We start from the raw sequence: 11,705 nt of genomic DNA, 5'->3' as shown, positions 1-11,705 counted from the left end.
GTTAGTTATGGTGTATTTGACAAGCAAGCATTTAGTTTTTATCTACATACTAAATAGATTTGATTTACCGCTATAAAGCCCTCTTTGTGAATAATGATGTTTGAGTTGGGCAGGCCATTTAAAATCCCCAAACACACCCCAAACGAAGAAAGATAATATTTTAACCAAATAAATAGTGACCTATTTTGGCGCACACGGAAAGGAATTTCTGAAATACTATATAGGTAAATGCAGTGGACCATGACCGCTGTTGATTTTTCGTTCTGAAAGACCGCATAGTGGTAGTACATGTATATATATAGATCTAATACAGAATTTTAAAATTCAGTACAAACAATTCAGGGTCTTTGGTTAAATTAGTACAAACCAATGTAATTAAACGTAAAATTTACATATAAATGCACGCGCTTTTTGTTTTTGCTCGCACATGCCATTGCAGTGCATTTTAAGTGACATACTACCGCAGTGTTTCACTTAGAGAAAAGAGGACCTTGGTGTGACTTTGTGGGTACGGCCCAGTGTGTCCTTTTATCCTTGAAAGAGATGTCTATTTTACCCCCATCTCTGAATTTTTACTTTTTTCTTTGGTTTCTTATTACACTAGATCAGGACACCCGAGCAACAGATTGTGAATTTTGGAAAATTTGCTGAATAATGAAGCAGATTTGAGCGGCGGGTGGTGTGACGCCCCTGCATTCGATTCCCCGTAGGAGCCCCAGAGGTAAGTTATTTCCATATGACATAGTGTGTACTGGATTGATACATATCAATCAAATAGCGTAACTAGAAAGACTTCGGAGATACAAATTTATACAGCAAGTCCTTTTGAACTTTTAGTGGCATCATGCTTCGGATAAATTGATTTTCACGTAATACGATATGCCTTGGAATTGAATTAGAGCACTTTTTGTGAATTTAAAGTGAAATATTTTCGCTAGATAAACTCAGAAGCTATGGATGGATACATAGCCAAGCGTGTGGAGGACAAAATCCCCCTCCCCACCCATGTGCCCCACCCAAGGAGGAATGTGTTCCGTGAGACTACCCGATTCTATCAATTTGCCTTATTTCTGATTCCCCTGGGGACGCTGTTCATCGCTATCGGGGTGATTATCCCCCATTGGCTGGCTGTACAAATTGTAAGCTTCGTTACCCTAAAAAAGGATTACAACATTGGCTTGTGGGAGAAATGCGACACCCTGAAGGAAAAATGTGAAGGTCGTCTTGATTCAACTCTCAAAGGTTCGTCCCAGAATATTGTTTTCAACTATATATATATTGAGAGAGAGAGAGAGAGAGAGAGAGAGAGAGAGAGAGAGAGAGAGAGAGAAGGGGGGGTGTAGTTTTCGGTATTTTCTGTAACAAAGTTGCGAAACTTTTTTTTTATTATTAGGCCTATTGCGCTGTGCCTGCCATGTATCTACACCGTACACTTGTTTATTATGGTTGGAGACGTCAGTTTGACAACCTGACTCCTTGAATATATGCATGCAATGACTAGGCTGGGAGAAATAGTTTTTCTTATTATAGCATTGCGTACCTGCCAGCCTTTGTGCCTATCTATTGAAGAATACCTAATAAGAAATTAGGAATGCCTGTCCATTCTATATCTTCAAAACATCAAATGACCCGAAAATATTGCACCTACAATGGGCATCAAAGGTGTTGACAAGTGGAGATGATCACGACATGGGTATTTAAACGATAGGAATGAAGGGATTAATCGGAAATCAGGGGATTTCATACACATCCTTATTTATAAGCGTTTCATTAACTGTAGTTCGGAAGGCTTTTTTAAAACAGCAGTTTTCGCTTAGATATTTGTTATGAGCTCCACAATGCTTGTCCCTTAAATATAACATAACCAGGAAACATAATAGTTTTAGGGAGAGGGCCTAAATAGGCTATGCCTGCTGCCCGATCCCATACACTTTGTGAATAAAATATAGTTTAAATTAAATATAATAGTATGTTAACCCATCAACAAAGACCGTCTATATTGTTCGACATAGCAGGGTATAATGTCGAAGGGAATATCGAATTTCTATGCAAAATCCCTAAAATATGTAAAACAAAATCTTGTCTTTTCATCTCCAGGGTCGCATTTCATGCCGAATACATTACGGGTGGTGTACCGTGTCTAGACAATAAGGAAAAGGAAACCAGATTGACAAAATTAACCCCTTATCCCCCCTCCCCAATCGATTGTTGTATAATATCATTCATAATTCACGTCCTTTTAAGCTGCCGATATCGAATTAAATGGTCGTTTGGATGTTCATCGAAACATTAGTGTCCTTTAGCAATGTGATATTTTGATTATGCATTCGATCATCCATTATACAAGGTCTGTACATGTGTACCAAGAAATGACATCAGATCAAAAGAGCGCAATGTACATACAGGAAATGAATTTGTAGGATCGAACATTTAGAAAATTTAATGAAAACTCCATAAATCATACGATCCACGTTTAATTTGTTTTCCTGTTTTGTTTGCTTATAAAAGTGCCGTTAAAACTGATCAGAGCCAAGTCATTTAAACGTATTTGATGAATCAGTGATAGGCTATTTCTGATGGTCAGCGTGAAGGAATGCGTCGTGTGTGTAAATATCTGGGCTTCTTGACCAAGTCTCGTGATTGATCTCACAGGAATATGCACGAGGGACGGGTAGATGAAACAACACCGGATATAGCATACAACCAATTTATTCTGGAAATGAAGTTCATACGGTCGTGTTTAACTATAGGAGTATAGCATGTAATTTAAATTACATGTCATAGTATATACTGTACGGTGTAAATTGTCAACTGTTGAACACAAGCTGTTTATACATGTAACTGTAACTAATTCAAACATACACGGAAAGTGAAGATAACATATACAGTGATCGATCTCATAATTCCCATAAGAATTAAGAGTAGGACAAACACGGAAACATCAGAGGTGGAATCAGGTACCTAGGAAGAGTAAGCATCCGCTGTCGACCGGTCACACCCGCCGTGAGCCCTATACACATAACTTTTTCAGGTAAATGGAGTGATCTGTAGTCAAAATCAGTATAACGAACGACCAAACAGTTGATATGGAACACGTCAGACAGCATTCGACCTAACGAAACCGAGGTTGTGATTTGCAAACAAGATCATTATAACGACCATTACCCCCTCCCTCGGCCCCACAACAACACATCTCCCATTGAGGGATCAGCCAAAGATCAGTCTGGTGAAAACCCTAGTTTTCCTTCTTTACCCTGCCAAATTCACGAGTTGAATTATCGTTAATTATTGGGTTTTTATATAAGTTTATGGGTTGTCCCACAATAATACCCCAATATCATTGTAGTCGATTACAATTGATGCAAAAATAACAAATGGCAAATTTACAGATCAAAAAATTACAAAGGCCAACGCAAAGAAATAGGATTTTTCACCGCAAAATGGCGCACAAGGGATGTAACTTAACTAGCGGCGAAATGTTGATGCGTGTATACCATCCTTAAATTACTGTCATATTTTACTTTTCAATCCAGACTGGAAATAGCAAAAGATGCTTTGATATAGTTGTTAAATAAGTCATTTATTTGAACACAGGGCCGGGTGAAGAGAAATCTTGTCAGATTGATGAATAACATTTCATACTAATAAATATTCCGTGCTCATTTCAGATTTCGAGTTCACCGTGAGGGCTTTTGCCGTGTCTGGCCTGATTGTCTCCTTCGTTGCCTCCGTGTTGATTGTCCTGTGTGTTTTCGTCCCCAAATTTTCTGAGCGTACCCTGTTCCATGTATTGACTTCTGGAGTCTGTTACCTGGGAGGTGAGTGAATTTGGCGGGAAAATTCTTAATCACTATCATAGAACTATTTTCACGGTAACCCTGACATTGCTGTACGGTTTTGTTTTTCAGCGTTCTTGTCCCTGAGCAGCATCATAATTTACGCCTCTGAACACAAGATAAACAGGGCATATACGTTGTCATATTCCTTCTACCTCATCTTATTTGGCGCGTTTTTTGGGATACTATCGTCTGCCATTTTGATAAACGTTTACGTGTATAGAAAATGGAAAAACGAGAAAAGAATGCTGAAAATTTCACAGAGAGAGCTTAGGGTTGTGGATTCACAACCAAGAGGAAGAGAAAGTGACTATGGCGATGAACAGGACGATGTGCAGAGCGAGAAGAGACAGTATAGCGATGACGATCGAGACAGATACAGCGATGACATGTCGAAGCACAGTGACAAATTTTCAGCGAAACAAAGCGAGTTTTGAAAATTTGTGAACATGACATCGTGCTTGAAATGCCAGGGATTTACGTATGTCTAGAATGTGGAGGTTTTTGAGGACACCGCGAGACAATCAAATTACCGGGAATATTCAGTGCGGGAATATTCTAGCTGTTCCCGGTTTGTCCCAAGTTGCCGATATATTATACATGGGCTTACTTCAGTATTACACGGACGATACAGGAAAGAGAAATATCGTTTCATATCTGTGTATCAAGGACACAAATCGTGTGTATATGAGAATTGTTTTCAGATATTTATATTGTTTCTAGTGTATTCTAGAACGTGCGACACCCAACGATTACCGGAAGTAGGCGGCGTAGCTCATTGTGTCTCATGTATTGATACTATCAATGATAGTGTTACTCAACCAGTGTCTATGTGCTTGTGTGTCTGTCCGTTTCAAACAATGACGGTTCATTTTTGGGTTTGTATATATGTATGATGTAGTGAATTCATTTAAATTCGCGTAGCCAATTTCGGTAATTTGCGGATTTCTCTCTAGTGATTTTTGGGAGGTTGGATTCCTTTCAATTGATACATGTACGTCACAAGGTTAAAAAATATTATGAAAATTGGGCAGCCGCGAAAATTTTATTTCATAACTGTATGTAGGGTTAATTTAGTATTAGTGGGTCGGACTTTGGACTGGACATGTGAAATAGAAGTATATAACGTATTTTCTGGTGAAACTAAACTCTGTACGTGTACAGGTAATGCGACCCTGAATTTCTTGGTATGTCACTTTGAAATAGTTTTGTTGTGTCGTTTGTGTGTATAAAGATATCAAGCACTTCAGTTTATTTGTGCACTGCCACTCACATATATACTTATTAATCCAAGAAACATGCGTTAAAGAAAGTACCTACTTTTATTTTTGATATTCCATAGTTTACTATATAATGTCATTCATGAACAGTAAATACTTCATACAGCGCTTTAGGCATAAAAGATATAGTTGTATTTATTTTCAAATATTAACATTTCTTTTGCTTTTGATATCTTAATGATAGCCGTTTCCTCATGAATGCGTAGCAGATGTAAACAATGCGCGTTTGAATTTTGATAAATATAGCGCGTTTAATTTAACGGATGAGAAAGTCCGACAGAAACAGAGTAGACTGTAGATATAAATTTGAAAATACACGAGGACAGGAACCGTAACGCTTCACGCCTGGATACTTCTGTTAGTTAACGCGCTTCATTATGTATTCTGGCGTGAAGCGTCGCAGTTCATACCCTCATGTATTACCAGAAATTAAATTTATTACTTTAATACAGAGTTATCTGCCCTGTGCACACTCTGTAGGACGTTATCTTGCATGCCAAATGACCACCGATAAATTTGTTATTGGTGAATAGGAGCAAAAATCAAAAATGAAAATATGTTGCCCGACCAATCATCTACATAATACATATGCTACTATAAATATACATGCACTTGTATTACATTCAGTCACTTAATAGAATAATATATATTTAGTGTTAGCTTTTGTAATAATAATCTACTAAACAACTCCAGGCACACATTCTACGTAATTTTTTATCGTAATTTATTATATTCATAGACCATGCACATCGTTTCATTTTATATGTAAGTTATTATTTATGTAAAACTGTATACTACAGGAAAAATAAAAAAGAGAAAAATCGTATGTATAATTTGGATGTTTATCTGACTTGTCTAGGAGGATGCTCAAGGAGTCGGTACCCTCGTTGAACCAGTATGTCGCATTGCCGTTTCTACTTTATCAGTATAATTGGTATATACACTAACCGGCATGTACTAAGTGTTATATACTTCACGTAATCGAACATTCCTAGTGTTTACAGAAAACCCCTACATATCGGTAAGCTTTCAAAGTTTTACATACATGTACAAATACATTGGGAAATCATTAAAAATCTTCTGATGAAGAATCACTGGGCCATAAAACTTTACAGTTAAATGAAAGCTTCCTGACATAGTGTAGATTCAAGTTTGTTAAAATCATAATCACCGAGGGGATCAAAGTTTTACATACAAATATATATGGAGAATCTTTAAAATCTTCTTCTCAAGAAGCATTTGGCCAAAGAAGTTTACATATCCATGAAAGCTTCCTGACATAGTGCAGATTCAAGCTTGTAAAAATCAATGATGGGGGGGGGGGGGGGGTAGGTTGGAGCCACAATAGGGGATCACAGTTTTATATGCGAATATGTAGGGACAATCTTTGTATATGGGCCAAGTTGACTAAGGTAAGTGATGTTGCCCATGGACCTCTTATTCCCCTTTTGCCAACATTGAACGTGTTTGGTGCAGACAAAGCACGAGCGTTCCTCGAATTTTAAACCTACAACGTCCCGGTATTGAAGCGCTCTAAGGCAAACAAAAATTAATTAATCGTGTTATCGAATACATCTTGGAAAAAAAATAGGGTCGGGGTCGCAATTTTTTTTTTATATTCAGTAAATATTGTTTTACATCATTGGGGAAGAAACTTGTACACGATGCATGCGTTTGTGAGTACTATTGTTCAGTATTGGGTAAATACTAAATTAAACCGATTTTACCCTATTTAGTACATGATTGCATATATATCTGTGTTGAACTACTAGCAAAAGAAATGAGAGTACCAAACCCCAATTTCTGTGGAAACGAGGGGGTTATTCATAGTAAACTATTCATCTGTTTTTCGAACTGGTTTTGAACTAGTTTAAAACCAGAACTGGTTTTTTATTTGTTTTTACCAAAACTTAAACCAGTTCGTTACACCAACTAAACCGCCTCTGGGGGCAGTTTATTCGGTTTACGAGAGAGGCGGAAAATCAATCCAGCATGGCGATGTTGGAAACTTTTTCACCAACTGGCCATTTTATGTATTGCTTTAGAAATTCCCGACAAACAATATTAGCAAGACGTTTCACGATACCAAATACTGTATATTCACATACTCCAAATTGGTCAGTAATGGCTTGTATTGTCATTTGAGTTGTTAGGTAGCGTATGAAAATTAATAATTATTTTCCATTCAGAGGCGTAGCTACACATTAGCACTGTATGCACGTGCTTACAAATATTTTCGTAAAATTTTTATTACATATTATGAAAAATGTCCTCAGCTTCTAGGGGGCTGCCCCCCCCCCCCCCCCCCCCCCGACCCCCTGTTTACAAATATTCCAAACCTAGCTACGCCACTGCCATTGATATTATTGTTTTCGGTCTTTAAAGTCTTCAAATATTGACAAGAGGGATGTAAAAGTTTCTTGACTCATTCTAAATCTTTGTTTGAAATGATGCTCGGTATACTGGGGAATTACCAACATAAAAAAGAAATCTAGTGACTCTGATCCGACGTTGGGGGACCAGGCTCATCAGAGCAGAGCACATCGATGTTTGAATTTGGATTTGAGATAGCCCAACTTCAGGATCTTCCGTATCATCGCTTTTTAATAATGTATTATGAAGGATTAGAGATGCACATGCTAGTAGTTTCAAACTCATAAACCAAAACCTTAACCAGTTTATGAGCAACAAATTCGCCCTATATTCGGTCTTTCCTAGGGAGATAGGAAAGACCGAATATAAATAACTCCCTAGTTTCCACAGAAATTAACTAAACCCCCGCATGCGTAACCCGGACGTTGGGATTCCCCTGACGTGCGTGGGTCTATTTATAGACGTCTATTATGGGGTGATTTATATATGTACCCACTATATTTATTTTCTAAACAGTATTCTCGCTGTTTTCTTTTACATGCAGATGTTTTCAAGCATGTAATTAAGGGAAAGTTAATAACTTTATAAAGTAATTAATCTGCTTTTAAGTAATTATGTACAAAAACAATACATGAACATCGGGTCATACAGCTTTAAAATAATTATGTACAAAAATAATACATGAACATCGGATCATGCACTTTAATTATACACGATATCTTATACAGTTTATTTGATATCTTATTTAATTTATAGGATATCTTATAGATTTTATGAGATATCTTATAAACTCTAAATTATCACTTCCGCTTCTACCCAGGGTCCATTAAATCTGGACCGCTCGATCATCTAGACAAGCAATCTCCAATCGGAACATCACTCGGCCTATTCCAGAGAATAAACGTTTATTCTCCGGAATAGGCCAAGTGATGTTCCAATTGAAGCAATCTCTACCCAGAGTTATCGTTCCCGCTACGCTCCACTAATATCCCTGTCAACGTCTAAAAAGTATATCAAAATGTACTAAAAACTAGTAACTTAGCATATCAAACTATAATGATAATATATATAAGCAAACCAAACACTTGTCTGATTTTTTCAAAAGCAGAATTAAGAAGGTAAATATGAGACACCTGAGCGAATTAAAAGGTCTTGAATAAACAGTCATTCATTCAATACTAGAATGATCATGGAATTCGTTGTTTTTGTGAACCTACTTTACGATTTAAAGCTTGTAAAATTGTTATTTATGATGCAATAGGTAAAGTAAGTTTTGCCAAAAATCTTAACATTTAAACGTTGACAGGTGTTGTACACATAGCGTAGCATAATTACGCCCTCTGGTGAGATCGGTAAAGTTGGCTACTAGTAACTGGCTACTTAAAAAGAGAAAGGTTGGCTACTAGTAGCCAGCTACTTGAACCAGGAAAAGTTAGCTACTAGTAGCCAGTTACTAAAAGTAAAAAAAACAAGAGATGTTTGTAAAACACATATGCCCCCCATGGTGCAAAATTGAAAAGGGTTATACACACACACATCATTTAATTGAGAGTAGTATCATCAATTCAAAATATTGAGCAGACAATATCTTCCTATGTTAAGAGTGGATTGACCATGTGACCTAAAACTCAATAGGGGTCATCAACTCCTGAAGATGTACCAGTGTGCCAAGTTTGATGTCTGTCAAGCAAAGGGTTCTCAAGATATTGAACGGACAGTATATTCCTATGTCCAATTTGACCCTTGACTTTTGACCATGTGACCTTAAAATAATTAGTAGTCATCTTCTCCTGAAGATGTACCAGTGTACCAAGTTTGATGTCTGTCAAGCAAAGGGTTCTCAAGATATTGAGCGGACAGTATATTCCTATGTACAGTTTAACCCTTGACCTTTGACCATGCGACCTCAAAATCAATAGGTGTCATCTTCTTTTGACGATGTACCAGTGTACCAAGTTTCATGTCTGTCAAGCAAAGGGTTCTCAAGATATGAAGCAGACAGTATATTCCAATGTCCAGTTTGACCCTTGACCTTTGACCATGTGATCTGAAAATCAATAGGGGTCGTCTTCTCCTGAAGACGTACCAGTGTACCACGTTTGATGTCTGTCAAGCAAAGGGTTCTCAAGATATTGAACGGACAGTATATTCCTATGTCCAGTTTGACCCTTGACCTTTAAACATGTGACCTCAAAATAAATAGGGGTAATTTTCTCTTGAAGATGTACCAGTGTACCAAGTTTGATGTCTGTCAAGCGAAGGGTTCTCAAAATATTGAACGGACAGTATATTCCTGTCTAGTGTGACCCTTGACCATGTGACCTCAAAATCAATAGTGGTCGTCTTCTCCTGAAGTCGTATCAGTGTACCAAGTTTGATGTCTGTCAAGAAAAGGGTTCTCAAGATACTGAGCAGACAGTATATTCCCATGTCAAGTTTGACCCTTGACCTTTGACCATGTGACCTCAAAATCAATAGGGGTCATCTTCTCTTGAAGATGTACCAGTGTATCAAGTTTGATGTCTGTCAAGCAAAGGGTTCTCGAGATATTTAACGGACAGTATATTCTTATGTCCAGTTTGACCCTTGACCTTTGACCATGTGACCTCAAAATCGATGGCGGTCATCTTTTTCTGAAATACTGGCATACCAAGTTTGATGTCTGTCAAGCAAAGGGTTCTCTAGATATTGAATGGTCAGTATATTCCTATGCCCAGTTTGACCCTTGACCATATGACCTCAAAATCAATAGGGGTCATCTACTCCTTAGGATGTACCAGTGTGCCAAGTTTGATGTCTTTCAAGCAAAGGGTTCTCAAGATATTGAGCGGACATTATATTCCAATGTCGAGAGTAGATTGACCCTTGACCTTTGGACCTGAAAAACAATAGGGATCCTCTTCTACTCATAACTAACTCACATATGAAATATCATTATCATCAAGTGAATGGTTCTCAAGATATTGAGCGGACAACACATGGTCTACAGACCGACCGACAGGTGCAAAACAATATGCCCCCTCTTTTTCAAAGGGGGGCATAAAAATAGCTACTCATAGCCAACTACTACAAAATATAAAAGTTATAATTACCGATAGCCAGCTACCAGGTAAAGGTTTCTAAGTTTGAAAATTATTATCTATCAGGTTTATTCTTAAAGACGAGGAGTCGTATGAAATTTCATGCTCAATTTCCCCTATTTTCAGAACTTTGCAATGCAAATTACGAATAAACTTTTCCAACTTAGTGTTTACTTTGAAAATGATACGGATTAAATTCAGAACTTCATTCATTTGATATACCATCCATTTTGAGATATCAGCTACTTTTGTGATTTGATTCGAGTTACTCTGAAATTTCATCATTTGTGTGAATACCGTAAGGAACTTTGTGTTTGTGTTAGATATCTGACAAATTACGACTATACATATGACAAGAAGTGATATAGGGCGTCTTGATACGCCACCAATTTTCAGATATCTCTCTTAGGGATATCAGCTACTTATACATCTTGATTAGCGGTACAATAAAATTTCAAGATCTCTGTCTTTATATTAAATATCTACCTAACTTACGATACTTATGGCGAGTAGTGATATTGGGTATCTTGATATCTCATAAATTTTAGATATCACTCTTAGGGAAGTCAGCTACTTATACTTTTTTATTCCAAGTATACTGAAATTTCAAGTTTTTCGTAAATATCTTAACGAACTCTGTGTTCTTATTAGATATCTGACTAATTTACCATTGAACATTTGACAAGGAGTGACCTTAGGTATCTTGATATGCCATCAATTTTCAGGGGTATAAGTAGCTGACTTCTTTTAGCATGATATCTGAAAATGGATGGCACATTAAGATACCTAATATCACTCTTCTCCACGTGGATGGTTGTAAATTAGTCAGACATCTAATACGAACACAGAGTTCCTGAAGTTATCTACGAAAAGCTTGAAATTTCAGGTAACCTGGAATCAAAAGATGAAGCCAACTTCCTTGAGCGTGGTATCTGAAAATTTATGACATCTATGATACATAATTATCCCTTCTTGTCATATGTGGAATGGTAAATTAGTCAAATATCTAATATAAACGGAGGATCCCTTAAGGTATTCACGTAAATATTGAATAAAGTGCACCGCCACGGCACATGATACGCCCGTCACATATTGTTAACATGAACATATCACCATGAAGAGATAGGTATGCATGG

The 11,705-nt window shown here is 37.2% G+C and overlaps 1 protein-coding gene across 2 annotated transcripts; it reads left to right on the top strand.

Moving 5' to 3' along the window:
- Positions 1–249: 249 nt before the first annotated feature.
- On the top strand, positions 250–5,942 carry LOC125648038 (uncharacterized). Of its 2 annotated transcripts, XM_048874931.2 has the most exons (5): positions 301–508; positions 605–721; positions 939–1,242; positions 3,669–3,818; positions 3,909–5,942. In XM_048874931.2, exons 3-5 carry the CDS (start codon positions 954–956, stop codon positions 4,271–4,273), a joined length of 804 nt encoding a protein of 267 aa, XP_048730888.1. In that variant the 5' UTR covers positions 301–508; positions 605–721; positions 939–953; the 3' UTR covers positions 4,274–5,942. The 2 variants fall into 2 exon arrangements, with proteins under 2 accessions (XP_055995365.1, XP_048730888.1); XM_056139390.1 differs by having other exon boundaries at positions 250–721.
- The last annotated feature ends 5,763 nt before the right edge of the window (positions 5,943–11,705 follow it).

This window comes from Ostrea edulis, chromosome 6 (genome assembly GCF_947568905.1).
Source record: "Ostrea edulis chromosome 6, xbOstEdul1.1, whole genome shotgun sequence".
Lineage (NCBI taxonomy): Eukaryota > Metazoa > Mollusca > Bivalvia > Ostreida > Ostreidae > Ostrea > Ostrea edulis.
This window is presented reverse-complemented; position numbering and strand designations above follow the sequence as displayed.